The sequence below is a fragment of the Paralichthys olivaceus genome, chromosome 19 (genome assembly GCF_024713975.1).
Source record: "Paralichthys olivaceus isolate ysfri-2021 chromosome 19, ASM2471397v2, whole genome shotgun sequence".
Lineage (NCBI taxonomy): Eukaryota > Metazoa > Chordata > Actinopteri > Pleuronectiformes > Paralichthyidae > Paralichthys > Paralichthys olivaceus.
The window spans coordinates 1215591-1239867 of NC_091111.1; the positions used below are offsets into that span (position 1 = coordinate 1215591).

Here is a 24277-nt window from a genome sequence, read left to right on the forward strand (position 1 = left end):
TGGAAAGCACAATAGCAAAGCCTCATATAAACCTCACAGTTATTGGTGCTGTCATCTGTGCACTGTAAAAGTCCAAAGCCTGAGTAGTGGAGCAGAAGTTGCTTACTTTTAAAATGAGCAACAGTAGGTTGGTTGTATATTTGGAAGTTCAACTTCCTTCACATTTGTGCTCGGGCTGCAGCTGAACCCTCACTACACTGGAGAGAATACCACAGAGGAAGACAAACTTCTTTTGCTCCGATCGCATTATTTCCTGTCTGTTGGGAAGATGTGTGTTGCACATGTTCCTGCTGAGGTGCTTCAGCGCATGCGCTCGCAGAGGTCCATCATTTTGGCTGCAGCTGGGTACTCCTGGAACAGCCAGTCCCCCCTCTCCTCAGTGTCTGACGATATTTCTTTTGGCTTCAGATTTGAGATCAATGTATTCTTTTACTTCAGCTGTGCGACTTTCACCGACAGCTTTCAGTCAACATGTTAATGTATCCCATAATGGTTTTTTTTAATTTATTTGGGAATTAATTCTAAATGTACCATTTCTAAATGAAAAAAAAGAAGCCATTCTGCAGGAAAGGAGGGAGATTGATGGACATTGGAAGATAAGTTGCACAGGGTGATATTGACTTTCAAAACGAGTCTGACAGCGTAGTAAGAGCAGCTCTTGTTTAAAACTAGTTTTCCAAAATGCTATGATGATGAATCCTAGTTGTGAGGTGATCCATAGTAAGTAAGAACCTCTGTATCAAGTGGATGACAGGTGAACCATATTAACAGATTGCCAAGTATGCGAGGGTCCCGTATGCGAGGCCCTGCAGAAGGTGTGTGTGTGGCCAAACTATAAGGCAGGGGAGTTCAATTCAATTCCAGAAAGAGGGGTCCAACATTGTAACACCTAACCAGCGTGAGGAACCAGTGAAATTATGTTTAAATATAAGATGTCTCAACATCTGTGTAGTCAACCACTGACTGTCTAATCAAAGAAAGCATAATGAAATAATATTTTAACAATATTGATCTTTACTTTTCAGACTGAGATGGAGGGACAATAAAGAAGTGCCCTAATGAAAATGATCTTTTCTCATGTCAAGTTAAATTAAAATATGCTTGTTTAAAAAAATAAAAATAATTAAAAGTGTAAATTATATTTCAACCAGTTTTCTAACAATGTCACACATTTACCAACTGAACAGCTTTAACAGCTGCTTTTATCTTCCTATCTTTTCCTCATATATCACATCCCCACTTGTTTTGATAATTAATGCAAAATAAAATGTATCTCAAAGACAATTATCGAAGAGTTTTTCATGGCCAAATGCTCACAGCCACTTGTGAAGCAGCATAGTAACACCCAGTTGTTTGTCCTGGGTGGTTATTGGCCTCAGCAGCAGTGAAACCCTGTAGGATAATGGACAGGATAATGCAGAGCACAACCACTGCAGCTGAAAGTAGAAAGCTGCTGTGGATTAGTGCCAGCTTTATTCAACTGCCTTACACACTCAGGGGCTCAGAGAACTGCACTGTAAACATTCCCATTTACAACACTCACTATGGCTACACTGCACTTTTCTGTTTCCTGTGCCCTTGAATTATCTTTCTGGTGATACTGCGCACCAGCAGTGCCACAATGAACGCACCGACAGCAGTGCTTCACAGGACCTAGCTAAGAACTCAACTTTTAATTGTTAAGGCTTTTCTTTTTCCTTCTGTCTACTCTAGCCATAGTGCATGAGTTAGATTGCATTTAATTATTTTGTTACTAAACAAATCAGATTGTCTTGTCCCTTTCCCTCTGCCTTTTTCTATAGCCCTGAATCTAGAAATAGCTGACAAAGCTCGCACTATCTCACTTATGCCACAGTTAGGGTCAGTTTCGCAATTGCATGTTGGTTCTAAAAGCAAACACTGACGTGTTCATTAATCTTGTTTAGACCAAGTAAGGACATGGCTTAAAACCAGAGAGCTATCAGGTATCAGATCAATTGTAGAGAAGATGAGTTGGGGAATGAGCTAAAGGCTGCAGCCTGCAGGGAAACAGGCTGAGTGCGGCTGCTAAGGCTCACTGATTTCAGATCATTGCGCTGGGAGGTGTGATGCTGCTACATAACAAGCATGCTCTTGCAGTGAAACAATGTTAAAATAAGGAGCTGCAGTTTTAAGGGCCTCCATATCTCCTGTGTGCTGCAGTACAGCGTTAGTTTTTTTCTGCATATACTGTATCTCTGGGACCACAACATTCTCTGTGCACCACCTGATTTATGCACAACTCTTATCTTGATCTTGAAGAGATTCTCTTGCTGTTTGCTGTGATGCCTAAGGCCTACTAACACTATAACTGATATAAATAGTAATAATTGCAATTTTTTTTAGCTCAAATAGGCAACATCAAGCCCTAAGGTTATGATGATTCTGCCACATTATTAATTATTTATTATGTGGTCCAGCGGTAATAGCAACAACTGTAGAAATACCCTCAAAAATAAGAGCGCTTGCACCCAAGAAGAAGGATTGACTTGAAATGACAGGCTTTCCCTATGCTTGAAGGAAACTAGATAATCTATGTCTGAAGTGTTTTTTTTTATATTCTGGATAGATTGGGGGCTACAAAGGCTGCTGCCACAGCCTCCTCCTGGCTGCATCATTCTGCTCCCCCCAATCTTTTTCCAAAAACTCTTTCTTCATCGTCTTTTTAGTCTTAACATGAGGAATCCTATTGTTAGTGATAATGGCTATTAAAGGTTTATACATAATATATCACAAAACACTAAGCAAAAGGCCTGAACACAAACATTTTGCATGTTTATAAAACCCAACCATAATGTGCATACAGCTAAACAGAAACAGATTTGTGGCTGGCAGTCCTGTTCAGGTAGAGCTCTCACTGGCTAACCCTAAGATGGTATCTGATTAAGGAATGACTGGCAGAAGACTACTGCCTTGAAGAGTTTTGTCAATTATTAAGTTGTTTTCACTGTTTTAATTAGGAATCCATTTTCATTGTGCGTGTGCTAATATGTGAGACAACATGAGACCCTGGTGACAGTTTCCTCATCTAAAATTCAGCACCAATATTTAGGAAAATAGCTAAAGGTCAAATGAACACGGGAATAACCATGTCATGTAATCATAATAATGCATGCTTGAAGTGCATTGAACTGTGTTAATGATTTAAATTTTAATATTTCCATTTATTTTTTATCTTTCGTACAAATAATGTAGCTGTCTTTTAGGGATTGTGTGCTTTTTGGCTGCATTATAGAAATGTATTAGTATGGTTTCCAAAACTACACTCTTGGGGTAGCAAAGAGGACAAACACATTTTAGGGAAAAAATAACAGGACTGTCTGGATTGATATTCACAAAAAACAGCTTAGCTTGATGCAGTTTTCTTGGGTTGCATAAACTCTGCCCTGCAGGCCCCTGGACTTGTTGACTGCTTCCTCTAGAGCTGGACTCTTTTCATGCCACAAACAAAAAAAACAAGTCTAGAACCTTAGTCTGACTCTTTGTAGACATAAAGCAGTCTGCTCCTGAGTTTGTCAATGGACCCTATGTGGTTGAAGTGACCTAATCGATCTCTGGCCATCACAGACATCACTGAAATACACACAGCTCTGCAAGTCCCTCCTGTAATTACTGTTAGTTTGCATCATCACACTGTTTCCTTTGGGACTATGCAATGAAGTTGATGATTCATTATTCCAGTATATATTCTCCTGAGACCTGCATAATAGAGCAAGGCCGTTCTGCTAGTCTGTTTATATTAGATGCTGATGTGAAGCAACATCCAGCTGTGTCCTCCTGATTCATTGTTGTACTGAATACTAGAGGGTAACCAGGGGGCAGTGTGCAAATATAGACAATAATGTAGACTCCTATCATGCATAGCGTGTGAGCTTTGTATGGGGGGACTGCAACTGTAAAAAAAAAAAATTCCGGACAATTTTGCTGAGAGCTATGCACTTAAACAATATTTTTAGAGATGGTCTGCAAGCACCATTCCAGTTGGGGATTGGGATCCTAAATTATTTGTGTTAAGAATCTGGGACCCCCAAAACATTTTTGCTTCATGGTCAAAATCAACATTCCCTTGCAATGATGTATTCTGGTGTTTTTACTTCAAATGTAAAATGTATTTAGGGTTATATATGTCAGTTTTTAAAAATTAATCAAATAAATAAATACAGACCATTTACAAAACATACCCTGATTCAGAGCTCAGTCAATAAGAAAGAACTTATTGGAAATAAATAAAACACAGTAATTCTTAAATTACTGCTTGCCTAAATCATTTATTGTGTAGATCGAAATTGCAGAAATTGTGCAACATGACAGTAAAGCACTGGAGCCTTATGAATTTCACACTTTTTTTATTCCTGTCATCACCTTTTTACAAACAAGCCAGTGAACATCTCACTTAAAAACAGAGATACCACACCAGCTGAGCCCATCATATAACAATACACTCAGTTACTGTTACACACCAGTTCAGCTGCCAAGTTTGACTGGGTCTTGTAAACACACACACACACACACACACACACACACACACACACACATGCACTCTCAAGGTGAGACAATAACATAGATTCTTGGATAATAAAATGCCATGTCTTCCATAATCCATTCGATCCAACCCGATTTATTAAAGTAAATACTCATGAAGTTATCCAAACAGAAAAGTCAGACGGTTCAATTTTACACTATTCAATTATTCATTTCTTTAGCAAACAGAGAAAAGACTTTGAATCTCTTTTCCAATGTCATCAATAATTGGCAAAAATCCAAAAAGGTGACATTGCACAGAGGGACTAAGCACGAGTACTGAACCAAATGCACTACCCTCCGTCCATCAGCAAGCATGGAGCAACCCATGCACCACTATCTAGGGCCTTACATTTACCTGTTTATCAGAGCAGTGATATTAGGGACTGCTCAATATCAGAACTCACTAGACCAGATTAAATATACTCAATCCATCTATCTATCCATCTATCTATATATATATATATATATATATCTATCTATCTATAATCCAAAAAATATAACAGCCTTTACTTTATCAAGGTGGCCCCCTGCCCCCCCTTGGCAGCACCACTACTTTACTGGGCGCCGATCAACAAGCGTCATAGTTCCTCTGCTCATCTGCTTCTTTCTTATAACTCACACGAAGAGCTGGTCTTTATAATAACCTTATGAAATATTATATATGTGGCCCTGGATTTGTGGGGTGTCGTTTCTTATTCAACAATGAAGTAACAAGAAACATGGAGTACTGAGAGAAGTACTACCCGTCTGCAGCCTGTGTATGTGTGTGTAGCTTTAGTTTATCAAAGAAGGACATCGAAGAAGACACGTTCAACTTGGGTCCAGAGTGACCATTAAGGCATGCTTTCCCCCCCCCCCCCCCCCCACTGATGGCAATAGAGTGCCGGGCACATTTTTATTAATATTGAATGTATCGCAGGTCCAAGTCACACCAAACTCCCCACTGCACTCCATGACCACTAAGAATACACATGCCAAGTGTTAAATTTATGAGATTAACTGTTTGTGAGATTTGCTTTCCACATACAGACAGAATGACGGCGATGTGTTGAATTAGTAGGTAGATTATCAATTATCATTATCTGATATTCAGGTCACAGGGTAACAAACAAAGACTTCATTGCTAATATATCTACTTTTATTGTTATTAATCTTTATTTGCTATGATATGTGAAAAAGCCCAAATTGTGTGTAGCAGATCTACACACCTGACAAAGTAGAACTTTTGATAAGAGGCTGACTTTCAGTGAATGAGGCAACTCAGTTATGTCCTTGTGTATTTGCCCTTCAGCCAGCCACACAGCGATCTGTCCCACGCTGAGTGGGACTCATCACACTGAGTCTCCATCTGCTAGGATGGACACTAGGTGTGATATCAGTGATGTTTTCGACTCTGCCCCTCCTCACTGCACCTCAACTAAACCCATACGCTGTGCAGGGGCACACACACAGAGAGGCAGCCAGTGTTATGTAACAGGAGGAATAAGCTGGCAGAGAAATATGAGGACTTTCCCTTTGCAGGCCCTTGAAAGGTGTGACCTCAGTACAAGTAGAATGACGATGATGGTTATGTTCAATTCAGCTAATCTAAAACTTTTTTCAGCTCTCTATAAGTAGAGCTTTATTTGAACATCTCAAACCAGTAAAGACAGGATTGGACAAAGACAGAGTGGCCCAATTGTAATCAAAGTCGTCTTATGTTAAATATATCTTATACACATACTTTGTGGTTCAACAGAGTTGTAATAAATGTATGTTTGCATGGTCATCAGTTTACAGTGATTGAATGTTGAGCTGAGTGAGGAAAGAGCTGATTTAGTGGAATGTAGCTGAACGTTGTGTTGGAGGAAACAAAAGTCTACAAAGAGAAGCAGAGGTGGCTGAAAAATGATCACAACACACCAAACCAGATGAACAGTTGGAATCAGTAGAGAACATAACAGTTTATGGATTATGATGTTATCAGTGAGCTAAAATAAAATCTTTACAAGTTTTCCTGTACAGTCTACAAATCTTTGAACTGGACTAAATGAAACAATTCAACACAATTCATCCGTTTAGTTTGGTCATTTCTGACATTAGGCTGTAAGAAAGAAAGAAACAATTATTTCAGCCAGAGACGATTCAGTGACGGAATCAACCATTTATAACAATTGGTTGTGCAGTTAGATTTGGAGCCTCTTTTTTGAGAAGTTCTCAGCCGATATGCACAGCCTTAAAATGCTTGAGTGGTCGGAGACGGTTTTCATCATTTTCAAAATCCTGAACTTGTTAGTATGAGCAAAGCCTTAATGAATCTGAACAGTGACAAGCATTCTGTTGACAGAGCTCACCAATACCAAAACAAATACCAAAATCTAGTTCACAATAATGTTCTAATAGCCTTTAAATACCATCAAAATTCAAGATTCAACACTGTAGTTATCATGTGCACAACAATTACATTCAGCAGTCCCTGGCAATGAAATGCTTGGGTCACAGGCTCCCTTCCAGCAATGCTAAAACTTGCAAAAACATTCAAATAAAAAATAGAAATTATATAAAATAAAATCTAAACTAAAGTATTAAAATCAAATAATATAAAATATACACCTAAATATACATTAGTAAAAATGAAGTTTTTTACTGTTAATCTTATGTGAGCATGCAGCAAGGTGAATATAACTGAACCTAGGTTCTGCAGAGAAGTCCTTACAAGCCAGACCTCCTCTCTAGTTAACCACATGCAATAAGCAGGAGTTAAGCTACAGATCCAGTATGACACATACAGCAGCTGTTATCAAAGTGTGTGCAAAGTATTCTGTAACGGTCAGTTTGAGACTGCATGAGCTGGAAGAAATCACTCAGAACAACTTTAAACCACCACAGCAGTAAAAGGTCGATTCAATTTAGACCATACAAATGCATTTCCTGTTGGTTAGGGATTTAGCAGCACAGCAAACCGATTGGTCAGCAGCAAAGCATTACCTGTAAGCAGGCAGAAAAAATCAATACCCATAATTCATACTCAACACATCAGTGACCGCACAGCAGCAAAGCTGACCTGAGAATGCAGTCGTCTCTAGCTCCTTTGCATTGCCAAGGCAACGCTGCCATTGCTGAGAAAAATATTCAATGTCACCATCAATGAATGAGAGTATGAGCAGCACAGCGGCAGATCCTCGTGGGGAGACAGCATCTGAACGGCCAGCTGTGTTTATCAATAATATCACTGATGTCATTTACTCCTCAATAAAGTCATCCAGAACAGGAAGCATGGACTGTGTCAGAAGTAACATTAATATGAATGTGATCAGTTTTGACTGAATGTTAGAGTCACACAGCTGAGAGTGAGCCAATGATTGTGAACCTTTGAATTGAGTGGTCTTCCTGAATACTTCTCTTGACAGTTTAATGAAAAGGTCAGTGCTTTTTTAACCTGCTCAACTGATTGTGTTCCTGTTGTTCTGTCCAACCCTTGTGGGCACAGCTGCCCTCCATGCCCCCACCCCTTTAATCTGTCAGACATTATCTTAAACATTGATACACCTCTCCATTAGTGTTAAACATTCCTCATGAATCTTGTAAACATAGTTATTTTTTGTATGTTATGTAATAACAACTCATCATGTAATAAGAACTCATTATGTAATTAAAAATGTAATACATTTTTACTTCATTATATAATAACCCCCGCATTATTTAATGATCTGACACATTTCGTAATAAACAGCATGACCACAATATGTAATAAATGTCTCTCTTTTTTACGGAAATGTAATAATATGGTAACATTATGTAATAACCAACCAAAACGGATGTCTTCATTCATTGTTTTATAACATTGTTACAATTATTTTATGCATTCTAGCATGAATCATAGTGACTCAAAATTCATTTTAAAAACATACTATTTGTATTACCTTTCAATAAGTGTCACTGTATTCACTCTCACACACACACACACACACACACACACACTCCATTAAGCCATTATGCAATCAGGGTTTTGAAAATTCTGTACAGAAAAAGACAGAAAATGGTTGCATAAAAAGACCAATATGGAACAGTACATAATTACTGCTTGTCAAAAACATGGATGAACATTTTTGAACAACAGTAATTTCTTTTATTACTTCAAACAGGCTATGGCTTACATCTTACAAATAGCCAGAGATGTTCTATCTGTAGAAAAAAGTAGTAAGCTTAATTGAATATGCCTGGTAACTCCTGTGAGCTATTCCAATGAACACATACGGTTTAAACAGAGTGAGTGAAAACACAATTTTCTTCTCAGAAACTTTCTAAAACCAAGATAGGTTAGCTAGTGCTGTGGCTGTTAGCATAGAGATTTCAGCTTTAATATGAATCTCTTTAAATGAGTTGAGAAGCTAGCTTTCTCTATGGTGAACATGTTGCCTTCCATCAGTGACTTCTGCATACTGCAACCAAAAGGTGTTCTATACAGACAATGATGTTGCAGGTAAACTTCCTGTATATTCGTGGGTGTGGTCGCCTTTTCTTATGTTGCTCTGTCTCTGATTTTCCTCCCAGCACTCTGTGGAGGCTGTGAATGCCGGAGTGAGTCCCATTGGTGACACGTCCTACAACTCCAGTCACTGGGATCTGGGTAGTGCCTTCTTCTTCGCTGGAACGGTCATCACAACCATTGGTACTGTAATCATTATTGATATATATTTATATTTTTTGCTTAAGTTATATATCAGCAAACCAATTTTCTATATGTGGGGCACATGCACTGAATAGCTGAATGTGCTGTTAAGGACAGGAGTTACCTTTCTTTGATCCGACATCCAAGGCCTCTTTCATATGCTCAGTGTTAATACAAAATATTTACCCTGAACAGAAAACCACAAAACACAAAAAAATTTAAAACAACTGAACTTCCCTTCAAAGCCTTTTTCCTGAAAGTCGACTATTTGTGTGTTTTGTCTTTATTTTCAACAATATTCAGCAGAATCTGCAGATCTTTTTCATGTTCACCAATTAAAACATCATCTGTATAAAATATGTCCACACTCTTATCATCAAAATTAACTCCTTACCTAGAATCATTGTTTAAGGGGCAGCTGTGGCTCAGGGGAAGTGCTACATCATGAATATAAAAAGAACAAGAGAGAAAATATCTCCCTTCTGCTTGAGTCCTGTGTGTAAACCTCAGTCTACTCAGAAACCAGGCATCCTTCACAAATGACTAAACAGCTGAAACAGTGCTTTACTGCCATCTCTGGTTTGTTTCACCAACAGCCAGCTGTGGTCGCTTTGATAACTTGCAACACCCAATAGTTATATAGGGGGCACTAGAGTACTGCCCTTTGCCTCCCTGGAAGACAGCTCCATCTCCTGCTGCATTCGCAGAAGTAGATGCATTACCTGGGCCATAAGGACACATAACCCAAAATAATATTAAGTCTGCCTCAACCCTGCTCTCTACCTCATATGATGCTATTTTTAAAACCAGTGCAGTATCATCAAATTGATTTTATAATTTAATCCGATTCAATAAACACACATATTGATTTTTACCAGAAACTTATTTGTTTAGCATATTGTGGCTGCTGATGAATGAATGTTTGCTTTTTGTTTCCTGTTGCTCATCCAGGTTATGGTAACATTGCCCCAAGCACTGAGGGAGGGAAGATTTTCTGCATTCTGTATGCAATATTTGGCATCCCATTGTTTGGATTCCTGCTGGCCGGGGTTGGGGACCAGCTAGGTACCATATTTGTCAAAAGCATTGCCAAGGTGGAGAAGATGTTCCGGGTGAGTCACACTGTAAATGTCTTATGATCTATGACTCAGCTGTGTAGAAAGTCTACGGACATTTTTTATTTGGTCCATCTGTTTGCACAGTAACACACAGCGGGAAAACACATCCAGTAATAATTAACTTGTGAGACACACAAAGCACAATTTGCTCAGATGTCTCTGCGGGCTACTCCTACTGTAAATATAAGGTGAGTTTGAAGTGACAGCTGTGAAGGGGACATGTGAAAGACTAAAAAATTAACCTGTCAATTTAGCACACATGGTGGCAGATACAGTTCCTTTTGCACTCTGGTAATGAAACAATTCAAAGCCGTTCTAAGTCATGGGCAAAGAGAAAAAGATGGTTGTGAAGCTGAAGCTACAAATGGAGTATGCAGCCAGCTGTGTTAATTCAAGCTGAATCTCTTCTGCTACACAGACAGCTGAACTTGTCATCACAAGTACACAAAAACAAAACTGTATGATCTGTGTCTTTAGTTTCAGAATCTCATTTTACTTCCAGCAGAAAAAGAAGACAAAAGGACAGAACAGCTAAACATAAATAAAAGGTCTCCTATTAAATAAATGACTCTCATCCTACTCAGGGACATTTTCAGTATCCTCCTCTCATTGTATTCAGTGTTGCATCACTGACCTCTCTCTGGGAGACCAATCAGAGGGCTTCTGAAAAGGAGACTGATGTCATGGTTTACACTGCTTTATGTGTGTCTCTGACTCTCTCTGATAGAATAAACACAACCAGATCAGTCAGACAAAAATCCGTGTGGCCTCCACCCTCCTCTTCATCCTGGCTGGCTGCATCCTTTTCGTCACCATCCCTGCAGTGATCTTCAAACACATTGAGGGCTGGACGGCATTGGAGTCCACATATTTCGTGGTCATTACTCTGACAACAGTTGGAATTGGTGACTATGTGGCAGGTAAGGACTGCTCTGTCATTGTCAACATATTCTTGAATTGGCATGTCTTGACCTTGAAGTTCCTGATTACAGAGTTTTATTTTGATTTGGGATTAATCTATTTATAAAATATTTTTATTTGACAATAACAGTAGAAAAAAATCTAATTAAGAACATATTTGATATAGTTTAGAATGATAAAGATGCAGTTACGAGCCACCCTTTTCCTTGTATTTTATGCTTTGTTATTGGTCCCTTGACGCGTTGATTGTGTGTTATTATAAGTTAAAGTTCTTCAGGCACCCAGCCACCCACCCCTGAGCTAAACCACAATAAAAAGATGGACAGATAAGCTCATGAATGGAATCAATCAGTCTTGCTTGTTCACTTGCTTGATGAGTATTCATGTGAGCAGGTTGAGACTAATGTTACAAGCTAACTGTTGTTTTGTGCACTATGAATTGTAATCCTGGCAACGCCCCTGCTTTCAAATACTATGACAAGGATGAAACCTCTCAAGCATGTGTGGATTGTTTAGTTCTAAACCGTCCGGGTTTTCTGTACAATTATGTAAATCATCTACATGCCCCTTTGTGTTAATATCAGAGCCCATGCATTTATTTTATACAGCAGCTCAGCTCAGGTTTGGCCTCAGTCTCACTGATGATGTGTCCATTAGAAGAAGTTTGTGTGTGATGAAAGTCTCACTGCACTAGTGTGACATTCAGCTGATTATTGAAGTATTATTAAAGTAGAATCCAGTATTGGCATCTCTAACCTGTAAAGATGACCACTCAGTGGTGTGATGGAAGTTTTCTTGAAGCTCGTGAAAGGAGAACTCAGGCAGCAGCTGATGTCTTATGTAGAAGATTTGAATGTAGTGTGGTGGAAATTTATCTCGAGATGTGAGATAAAGAGTTTCTCAGACCGGAATTATCTTTGGGGGTTTAATAGGGCTCTGCAGAGGGTTTCACACTCAGCATGAATGCTCAGAGTGGAACAACCCCGAATAAGGAAAGAAGAAGGTTTTATACAGTCACGTAAACAGGAAACATAAAGAGACCACTGTTTCTGAGTAATAGCATGAAAAACTGAAGCCACCTGTAGTGTAGTTGAAACAGGAAGCTGTCTGCTCTTGCTTCTGTATGAAAGAAGTTTGCTAATGCCCAGTTCAGGGTCAACAAGAGGATCATCATCAAGAAAGGACAAGAACTCTGATGTTACATCTGCCAAGTGCATAGCAACAGTCATGACATTGGATAGTTAAGTGTAAAAATGTAAAAGTCTAGTTTCGAATCGTCCGTCCATTCTTTATTGAGGGATTCTAGGGCAGCAATGGCTCTGGAGACAGAACCATCGGGTGTTGTGTTGTTTGGGATGTAAGTACAACAGGCATCTCCGAACATGAAACATACACCACCTCTTTCAGCTAACAACAAATCAACAGCCATCCTATTTTGCTAGGTCATAAGGGAGGTGGGGGACAGTTGCTCTGCAAGACCTGTTACAGCAGCAGTAGTGAAGTAGTGAGGTGATGTATGGTAGTACCACAAATCCAAATAAGATTGGGATACGGCCCAATACCACCATCAAAAGCATTGCGTTTCCATCTTCTACCATAACTGCCATCCTCTTCAATTTCCAGGCCGACCTTAGAGGACTGGGGATTACTAGCGGATTTGGGAGGGTAGAGAGGGTGGATTTTGTGACAAGGTAATGAAGTGGCACCTACTTGTCTGTTACCGTAGGTCCGATTGAAGCAGGTGAATGTCGCATTGGGTGCAATTGTAAATTTACTAGAGGCCATCTGTGGTGGTTTTGGCATTTTAATTGACGTCAGGGCAAGTACGGAATAGAGTGCTGTTATACCGCCAATGTGTCTGTCTAGATGCGCGCACAATAACGCAGTCTAGGGGGCAAACTGTCTTGCCTTTCCCTCCCTCAGATTTGCACAAGCCATCATCATGGTAAGAAACAATAGTCAATGCAGTCTTATAACCTTGACAGACCAAACACGATGAGCTAAATGACGTGCGAACAGTGTAATTTATGTGTTGAAACCATAGGTTCCTTTCTATCCATGACAGGGCCCAAGTAGCACTGTACAGGTCAAGGTGTCTTGAATAACTTCTCTTGTGTCTAGTCAAGTGTGTGTGTCTGGTGTAATTTTGTCCTGTAGGGAAAGAGAAGTTCATTAGATCATCCGACACTTCAACAGGGATATGTCTTAGCAGGATAATGGGCAAAACAACTATCAAGGAAATCACAAATATCATGCAAGGTGAGCCCCTGATGCCACAAAGCCATGGGCATGGTCTGTCCATGGTTTCAGTTGTCAGGCAATTTCTTCCTGCTATTGGAGTTGGGTGAGAGCAGTGTAATTGCGTACGTTCTGTTGTGGCAGAACGCTCATGTGCTAATCACATTACACTCTCAGTGATTCTCAACCTGTGGGAGTATCAGTATGTGTGGTTTCAGCTGGAGGCGTCAGCTGTTCAGATGGAGCTGGTACTCTTTTGCAGTGGTTAGCATGGATCCAGGTGGCTCTCTCAGCAATTTTCACTGCAGTGTTGGTTGTGAGCAGCACCTGGTAGGAGCCTTGCCACCTGCGTGAGCACCAGTTCTTTTTCTGAAAGTCTTTGACCACCACCAAGTCGCCTGGATGGTGGTTGTGAAGTGGTTCGCTCGCTGGATGAAGAAAGGAAGATGTCACCTGTTTCCTGATGTCTGAAAGAGCATTAGTCAGTTTAGAACAATAGGACAACATATCATGATTACACAAGTCTGTGGATGGAAGAGAAGAGGGTGAAGGACCCACACCAATGTGGGGAGGAGTTGCAAAAAGACTCTCATAAGGTGAAAGATTAGACCTGGTTCGTTTTCTCATCCTCATATACATCAGCACCAGAGACAGGACCTTTGTCCATGTGAGACCTGTGCTTTCACAGCACTTTGCAAGCTTAGTTTTGAGTGTGCCATTCTCTCGTTCCACAGCTCCACCACTGGCTGGCTGATATGCACAGTGTGTTCGCACATCCATTCCAAGATGAGGGCCGAGTTGTTTGACAGCTTCGTTTACGAAGTGTCTGCCATTGTCACCTGAGATTCTGCTAGGAATCCCCCATCGTGGGATGATGTCTCGTAACAGTGCTTTGGTGACTACACTTGCAGTTTGTTTTTCGAGTAGGTGGCGGGTGTGCCGCTTGGCTGGTTACAGCCACTGGTCTGTGTGTGGCACAAATAACACATGCCTCACAGTGTTTTTGAGGATAGGTGGAGCAACCTTTTGTAAACCAATGTTCCATGATCATATCTAACATCCCCCCTTTTGACACATGGTCTTTACCTTGAGTAAACCTAGCATAATGAGGGAAGAAATGTTTAGACAAACGGGGTTTGTTGTCAGGACCATACCACACACCAGTTTGAAACATAGCACGGGAAGCCTTCCACAGGGAAATCTCAGGAGGAGTGGCAGTGGACTGAACTGCAGAAAGAGAGGAGGACATGTCAGATGTGAGTGCAACAGCCTGTGTACTTGAAGGAGGAAGTGGTAAGTGAGCTGTAGCTTTAGCCGCAGCATCACCGGTGTTTCATTTTCTCGAGACCACCACATCCATGGCACGTGTGTGTGCAGCACATTTGCATACAGCAACAGCTCGAGGGAGCTAAATGGCTGACAGGAGATCTAAAATGAGGCCATGGTGAGCAATCTTTTTACCTGAGGATGTGAGGAAATTTCTGTGCCTCCAGAGAGCACCAAAATCATGAGTGACACCGAATGCATATCTGGAGTCTGTGTAAACTTTTACCAGTAGCCAATTTACATGCTTCAGTGAGTGCGATGAGTTTTGCTGCCTGGGCTCAGAGGTGATGAGAAGGAGGACCAGAGAGGAGAACATCACTATCAGAACAGACAGAAAAACCAACACAGTTAGTACCAGAGACCGGGTCACGTGAGGCGGACCCATCTACATACAGAATCAAGTCTGAGTTAGGAAGAGGTTTGTAAGAAAGGTCAGGTCGTGGTGAACACTGGACTTGTAGTTCAGCGACACATTTGTGTTCCTCCCCGTCATCTGGAAGCGGGAAAAGCGTGGCTGGATTCAAGGTTGAACAGCATTTCACTGTGATGTTGGGCTCATCAAGAAGAACAGTGTGATGTGAGGTCTTCTGTTCTGTGAGGATGAGAGACACAGCATGAGGAACAAGAAGTGTCAAGTCAGAGTAGCCTACGATGTCACGTGAGACAAGAACTGCTTTTTCACAGGTGGCCACTGCACGCAAGCAACATGGAAGGCCAGCTGCCACTGGGTCAAGTTTGGCAGAGTAGTAGGCGACGGGACGATATTTGTCACCATGAGACTGAAGGAGGACGGAAGTCATGCAGCGACCTCTTTCATCCACAGCCTGAACAAAAGGTTTGTCAGGGTTGGGGAGAGCCAGAGTAGGAGATTGCTGCATTGTCTTCTTCAGTGTGACAAATGCCTCCTCTGCCTCTGGAACCAAACAACCTGGTTGTGAGGAGTGAGTAACTTGCCATGGGACAATGCACCTAAAGGGGCTTCAAGAAGAGCAAAGTCGGGAATGAATGTCCTGCAAAAAGATGTACCAATGAATAACATGAGTTGTTTTTTAGTCACATGCTTAGGTATGTTAACAATAGCTTCTATACGCTTATCAGACAGGGATTTGCCGTCCTTGGAGATGACATGACCCAGAAACATGACAGTTTGTTGAACAAACTGCAGTTTACTGAGGCTGACTTTATGGCCCTCGCGAGCGAGATGTGTCAGCAAAGTGATCATATCTGTTTCACATTGCTCCTGTGTGGGACTGGCAATGAGTAGATCATCAACATACTGCAAGAGAGCTGAACCTGGAAGGAGGAGGAGAGGTTCAAGACTGTTCCTATATATTATATAATGATGGAGACTCACAGTAGCCTTAAAGCCGTGTGAATGTGTAGGCCTTGTTTTCAAAGTTAAAAGCAAAGCAGCCTGCAACAGAGATTCAAAAACAGGGCGTATCCCAACCACAGCTTCCTGTCTGAGTGGGTACTACTGGGTCACAGTTTCTGATGAGACCCACATCGTATTTGTCCTTTGCCCACAGTGTTTCTGGCAGGTTTTTCAGGAAAAACACCGATCTGGAGAAAATTTGAAACTGAAAGCATTCATGCAAGGTGAATACATTACACCAGGCCTCATGGTTAACTGCCAGTCACTGACTGTCGGACATAATCTGACAAATGGTTCAAGGTCCCTCCACTGGTCATCATGTGATTTGGAGAGCGAGATGTGAGGGCTGGAATTCGGAATGCAGAAAAGTGTCTTCTGTTGGTCAGTGAGTGAGACAGCAGCTGCACTCTTGGAACCAGACCAGAAGATGTTAGACACAACCAGAGAGTCCTCAGGAGAGGAGAAAAACACAGTTTCATTAGCATGATCAGATGCATCTGTCACATATGAAGAACAATGCAATGCCTCTTTGTGCATAAATTTAGAAGAAGTGACAAGAGAGTGTGACATAGAATGCAGATCAGTAGAAGCATTCATGGGGAGATGCCACTGATACACAAACAGCAGCTCAAGTGTGGTCTGTGACATGAGGAAAGGAGGTTAGGAGGAATGTGTGACCATCACGCCTTCATGGGAGGATACCAGATTGAGACCTAGCACAATCATCAAATCTCTTCCCAAGAGGGGGAGAAAATAAAAACTTATGATTGAAACTTATTTGATGTGTGTTGAACTGAGCGGCGCATTGGAGAGGCTTTGTGAAATTCTCTTTTACTGTTGCACCGCATGCGCCTTGAGAGATGATAAAGCAACCACTCGTTTCAGGAAGTGTGCGCAGATCAGACATCCTAACCACAGAATAATCTGCACCAGAGTCGACCATTTGAGTTTGTGACCATTAACACATAGTTCAAGTTGAGGCATTTTCTTGAAAGCATCGCTATTGTATTTAACATAAGAGCCAACAGCAAGTGTGTATGTGTTTCACTTCCTTTTCTCTGCTCCTACGGGGTAGAGTCGTCTTCAGAGAACCTTGTGATTTCTTTTCAACTTACTTTGTCTGTTCTGTTTCTTTCTCATTCTTTTTCATGTTAATTTTGCTCATTTGTTTGAATGTTTGTTTTCTGTCCCTACATTCTGCCTCTTTTTCCCACATTTCAAGACATTTCTTATGTTCTTCTATTTCTTTACACATTGTAACTTTGACCTTTTTCTTTCAGGAGTTTAATTTTGTCAATACTGAATGATCCATTAGGAGGAAAGCCAAAGTCCCTGGACCACACCAGAAGCAATGCCACACTGCCCTGTACCCATTTATCACCTGTCTTGCTTCTGATATAATGCAGAAAGGAGTTGGAGTTGGTGCCTCTCTGTCTGGGGCATCTGGATTAGATATGAAAGCATAGACACTACAATGTACTGCTGGTTGGCCCTTTATCTATAACCTGACCTCGGTTACTGCTTGGAGAGAGACATAAGTATATGTGGAATGAGACGGGCTCCATTTTCTTCAAACACAGTGAATCTTTGTGTGATTTTGTGACTGTTTAAGTTTCTTTGAGATTCACCTGGGAAGTGATATATACTTCTTCACATATTCATACCTTGTTTTCTTATTAGGTGGAGACCGGAGGATTGAGTACCGGAAGTGGTACAGACCACTGGTGTGGTTCTGGATCCTGGGTGGTTTAGCTTATTTTGCTGCCGTGCTGAACATGATTGGTGACTGGCTGAGGGTACTGTCCAAAAAGACAAAAGAAGAGGTATGCTCACATAAGAAATGATTAATACTGAACCATGATAAATTAAACCAGGGCAGCGCAATCTTTGACATCTTCTGATTTATTAAACTGGCGATATTGTGACTACATAATACATGATTTGTATATTAATATTTATAATGAAATGATGAAAAATTTATTCTGTGATTTTATCCGAATCATATTCTATTAGTTTCCCCAACCAAAGTTCTCAGTGGAAGGGGGGTAGCACTTATCCTCATACTGTTTTACTAATGTGGGCCATTTTCACATCAGCAAAGCTGCCTCTCGATGACTCTGACTGTCACCTCCACCTTGCAGTGGGATTCTTGAGAGTATCCCACTGAGACACACCCTGTTTGTTGAGGAGGCCATCCTGGCCTACCCTGTTCAGACCTGGTATAAACATCCATCTCTGGTGATCTGATCACAAGTGGATAGCTCTAAGTACAGTAGTGAACTCACCCATTGAGGAGGCATTGTCAGACCACTTGCCATCTTTCTTTTGGCTGTGTAAACACAACTTCCTCCTCAACATCCTCTGACCCACTATAGTTTCATAATGAATCAGAAATATTTTCGGAAATAGATCTTCGTATCACATACATTGATTATTTTTGGCCGTAGTATCGACATTGACCACCACATAATGTTTTTTTTTTCTCACTCACACACATTGAAAACTGAAGTGAGATCTGATCACAATTGGAGACCCATTTGGAGACACATTCTAATGCCAGGTGTGAACTGATGTACTTGGGTCCACATGTGATCTAAATTGTCAGGACAGATGTTAATACCAGGTCTGAACAGAGCCATAGATTATTGACATACATTATGATGATGAATTATTAAAAAAATTACTCTATAAATTTAAATATTTGAATTAATACATGTTCTATCAGTCTTTCAGTTACTATATGTGGGAATACTCGGCCCACTCCGGGTTAACAAGGGAGGAGAGAATGGCGTTTGAACACTGTCTTTATTAATGGTCACCTCCCTGGTAACCACACATATATATATTCACAGGTTTCTCAGCACACGTTAACACACGTTCACACACGTCCTCACACGTCCTCAGGCTGCTCCCGTTCCAGGAACCCAGCTTACTGCAAGAGAGCAGAACCAGGTTACCAGCGCGCTCTTATTGATTGCCTGATTACCTGATCCTGCCCAACTGTCTGATCACCGGCTGAGCCACTCCTCCCTGTTGTCCAGCAGTTGGCACCCTGACCACACCCCGCCATCACACTATAGATTCAGTATTAACAGACCTTTAATTACAATATCTGTCATGCTGTTAAGTGAGGCACAATCAAAAAGGGATTTCAGCTTATTAGTTGTAAATGCTTTGTAGTTTTATTGTCATTTCATTATACCATCTAAAACAAAGACATTTCTCAATGACCCATTACTGCAAACGGTGTGATTATGAGCTGTAAATAGCAAAGTAGATAATGAAACTATATAATTTTGTGTTGCAGAAATACAGACTACTGTATACCCAGTATATTGGAATGAGATAATTTGTTACTTTATAAACTTTTATTGAGTTTTAAGGTTCAGGAAATGTCATAGATTAATTTTTTTTTTTATTATTTATCTCAAAAATTACCTAATTGGACTGCAGCATTATTTTTGGGTTATAATAACTTTCTGTTCCCCTTGTTTTGCTAAGGTTGGAGAGATCAAAGCTCACGCAGCAGAGTGGAAAGCAAATGTGCGAGCAGAGTTCAGGGAAACGCGCCGACGTATGAGTGTCGAGGTCCATGACAAGCTGCAGCGAGCCGCTACCATCCGAAGCATGGAGAGACGTCAGCTGGGCCTAGACCAGCGTGCGGTGTCTCTGGACATGCTGTCCCCAGAGCGCCGTGCTCTCTTTAACAGTCTGGACACCAACAACTATAAAACCTCTTCGCAGGAGAGCATTGACACCAAGCTGAACAACCTCCGGTTACGGGGAGCCGAGCAGTGCGACCGGCGCACTAACCACCAAACTACATCCGAGGACAACATTTTCAACCGCCTGGGCTCTGTCACTAAGCTGGCCAAGCGCAACAGGAATCGTGACCTGAAGAAGAACATCCCAGACGAGACTCGTCGGCCTCACAGTGAGGCCTATGGCTGCAGCACACCCACTTTTGACTGCAGCATACCCTTTGCAGATGAAGGAAAAAGGAAGGATGAAGGAGAGGGTGAAAATGAAGACAAGGAGTGCAATACTAGCTTGTCAGATTTTCCACTGTTTGTGGAAGTTTGCAAGCCACAGAATGGGTTTATATCAGAGCAGACCAAAGAGAATGAAACACTTGAAGCAACAGAGCTGCATATTGAGATGGGCCCATAGACAGAATGTACTCCTACAAGAGGAGATTTTAAGAACCGCCGGTAGTGCCTTAGGTCTTCCTTATTCCTGTGTGTTCTTAAGTAGGGACTATACTTTTGTCCCATTGTGTTACATATTGTAATGTTCACAGAATTCACTGTGCCCTATGGATCTGATGGACACATATTGTGTTTTTTAAATGTAAGACGTGGTGGGGTCTCTGCAATTGTGCTATGCCAAATCGTGGTCATATTAAAAAAGTCATCAGCTAATAGGTGTTTAAATGATAATAACTTAAGTCCAAGCCTTGCAACTGTGGCCATTATGTCTATCAGTTATGCTAACATTGTACTGAGCTAATGTAATCTCAGTATGATGCACTCACATGTGTAAGTCAACCAGCAACAATGAACACAACTGCGCCTGTCTTATGAGCCCTTGCCAAAGTTTTAGGTCAGTTCTGAATTGTCTGTATCAGGCACGAAAAGCGATTTAAATGAAGATGACACTCGCTGTTTGTCCACACCATTGTTGATTCAGTGTTATAATAAATGATAAACCTACCTTCGTGACAGCTGTTGTTAATTCAAGTATACAATATACCTTGTCCATCTGTGTAGCATCAAGAGTGTGGACTGTATACATGCAGCAAAAATGTATGCACAACTGTACATGGCAACAACAAGGAACATCCATTTAGACACAGAGTTTGGTATTAAAATGTGTGCTTGTCTGCTGTCCATGTTCAAACATCTTGACAGGTGTTTTTTTTATATATCTGGAGAAGGATCTGCCGTTCAACAATGGGTGAAAATTTCACAAAGCTGTCTCACTTTTAATTAACAAGGTTATGCTTGTGTTGTTGCTGGAAATGCAGACCTTGCACTTTTGAAAAAGTTTGTGTGTGCACTGACCCATGCATTGATTATGCTATACATACCTTAAAGGTCCAGTGTGTAAGATTTAGGTGAAATGCATTTTTGGCAGAAATTGAATATGAAATAATCCTAGTGATGTTTTCACTGGTGTCTTTCATCTAAATAGTATGAATTATTTTTTTTTACCATAGAATAACCCATTTATATTTAAAAACTTTATATTTACATGAAGGGGTTTCTCTCTTTGGAATCCGCCATGTTTTTTACTTTCTTCCAAACTGGACAAACTAAAACCTTTAAGTTTTCAAGACAACTGAAGTTCACCACAGGTTCTCTTTCATGTTTGGAAGGGGAGGGTGAGATGAGGAGTATTCAGCTGCAACATGCAACTTCACCTCTAGATGTCACTAAATTCTACACACTGCACCTTTAATGCTTTGTGTTTTGTGTTTTACTATACATCCAACATGTAGCTACTGGTTATCCTCTCCGGACCTGTTAGCCAATCGTAAATGAGGTAGCAATGGAAGTTTAGAAATAAATATTGGGTTGTTTTTCCAGAACTTGAACCAGTACTATATTTCAATTTCAGGAGAAAATAAGAGCCTAACTTAGACATTGGATTGGTGGTCCCTTCTAGATGGTGTCAGGCTGTTTATTTTAGTAGCAAAGCTGAATAGAATACCTCCTCTTTAATATCTGACAGACTTCCCGTCATGTCTTCAGACTTGTTGACATGGTCCCAGATTTTAGCATTTCAATTGATGAGTGCATTGTTATCATTGCTGATAGAAATGATGGCCAAAACTGTTATGTCCAGATTCTTAAAAACTTGTATCGTGTTGCAATAAAGCTGGAATTATCCTTTAACATCAGAGGAGAGGCTGTTAGTCACATCCAAGATGATGAAGCTCCGCAAGCTGTCAGCCTGGTGTGAGACTCACATAAAATCAGACAATGCTGGACAGAAATTTGAGAAAGAGGGTCTGTTCTCAAAGTGTTTGCATAATGAAGTGGAATTCATATGCCATTGCTGGATGTGTTAAATGTAATGGATGACAATGAGATAAATGTAAATATTTTAATAAGGTCTGGCATAGTATGGACCTTCAACTTGGTGCTGTGACTCTATATGTGGCTCAAGTCAGAAGACAAGTAAAAGACAAAAACGATCATGACCCAAAAAAGCTCCTGTCAAGGCATAACATAGTAACATGAGAGAAGCTAGACCTAAATGTGACAATTCCACTATTTGTTGATTATCATGTTGTTTTTCATGTTGCCTATTAAAACTCAGTTGATAGAATTTGGATTTAAATGTGAATGAAATGGAAAATTCCACACGTTATCCGTGCATGGTCCCTAAGATGAGCTGTTTTCTCAGTACCTTGTCCAAAAATGCCACTTGGATCATGACCTCATAGAACACAATCTCAGGGCTTGTTGTCCTAATGTCTGTTGATGACACTGTTTGAAAAGTGCTGCATTCACACTTTGAGAGGATAACGGGACAATGACTGCACCGATGCTCCATGAAAATGGATGACAACAGAATGGAAGATAAACCATAATGCAAGAGAAGGGACTGGTCCAGACTATACATGGAATACCAGTTAAGCAAGGGTTTGAGATTATAAAGTGCACTGTGAGCATGCCCTGTGTACTTTTCATTGAACTTGAGTCAATCATATCAACAAACACATGAAAGTAAGACTCAGCCAGAAAGTGCCTGAAGGGTCTTTCCGGAGCATGGATTTGGGTTTACCCCTCGGTGGAATCTTAATTGAAAATTTCAATATGAACAAAGTATAAGGAGCCTTGATGGAGCTAAGCTGGGACAAGCAAGTACCAACCACCATGGCTTACATGCTCGGCAGGCTGTCAATCAAGCAAACACGCCACAAAATATATTTCTGTAAAAGCCTTAATACCGCTTTGGTAAATTTTCACACTCACCATGATGTCACAGAGAAAGGGAGAGTAGCTCTGTAGACCCAGATTTCATGTGATAACAATGTATTCTGTAGAAAACAGTTTTATCACATGTGGGATATTTTGGATGGAATTCTATGCAGTTGGAAATTTTTCACAGCCAGCATCAAGGGTCATTTTGTTTGCTTTGTCTGCAGCCATGGTGGTGGCTGTATGTGCAAACAATGTTCTTCCCATGACATGAAGATCATTTTCATACCATTGAGGGAAATGACACCAAATGAATAAAAATGTGTCACTGACTGAGAAATCACATTCACCCTTTCACCTCAACTCCCTTAAGTTCATGTTAATGTACTCACTATCTGTATATGCACATATCTGTCTGATCCTACTGTTCACATTACTAAGTGAAACTCTAGGCTCGTGTGAATGCAGCAAAAGCAAGAATTACGTGTGTTTAAAACGCTTCTAAGAGCTACAAAACTGTCTAAGTTTAAAAAGAAAACCAAGACATGGAACAAAAAAGGCATGCTATGTTGCAAAAATATATTCCAATGTATATGGTGTTGATTGTATACCACTAATTGCTTCACAGGATGATGCTTACTGACACATTTTTTTTTTTTTTTTATGTAACTGCCTGTGTTAAGACGCACAAGCTGCTAGTGCTCTGTACTTGAACGTTGCTCACAGTATTTCTCATGCGACCATTACATTAAATGTACTGATTGCCTTTTGGAAATAAAGATCACTAAATGAAGTGCTATTTCTGAGTGTGGAGAAGTACATTTCAAGGTCCTAAAGGTGTTTCTGAGTCTCATGTGCCTCTTTCATAGCACCTATCAGTGGCTTTCATCAGGGCAGTAAGAGGAGGATAGATCCGTTTCACAGTCACTGAATGTGACCTCTTGTCACTGACATTATCCCTGGGTTTCTTGCAGTTATTTTCTGTTTGCCTATAAATACTTATGGGAAGATGTGTACAAACTCGCCTACAAACACACTATTTGACTATGTGTTGTATTCAAATTCCCTATCGGCTGAAGAGAGACAACACAACAAAAGCTGAGCATTGTGTTCCATGGGGGAAACATAATGTAATTTCTATTTCAAGGTTTATACTACTGTAGTTCTTCTACATGCA

The 24277-nt window shown here is 40.6% G+C and overlaps 1 protein-coding gene across 1 annotated transcript in view; it reads left to right on the forward strand.

The window, feature by feature from the left end:
- Positions 1-23853, forward strand: part of kcnk10a (potassium channel, subfamily K, member 10a) — a 31070-nt gene extending 7217 nt beyond the window's left edge. The window contains exons 3-7 of the mRNA XM_020091676.2: positions 9076-9193; positions 10145-10305; positions 11039-11231; positions 17852-17994; positions 19673-23853. Of these exons, the coding sequence (XP_019947235.1) occupies positions 9076-9193; positions 10145-10305; positions 11039-11231; positions 17852-17994; positions 19673-20341 (1284 nt within the window). The 3' untranslated portion in view covers positions 20342-23853. The remainder of the gene's footprint in view (positions 1-9075; positions 9194-10144; positions 10306-11038; positions 11232-17851; positions 17995-19672) is intronic.
- The last annotated feature ends 424 nt before the right edge of the window (positions 23854-24277 follow it).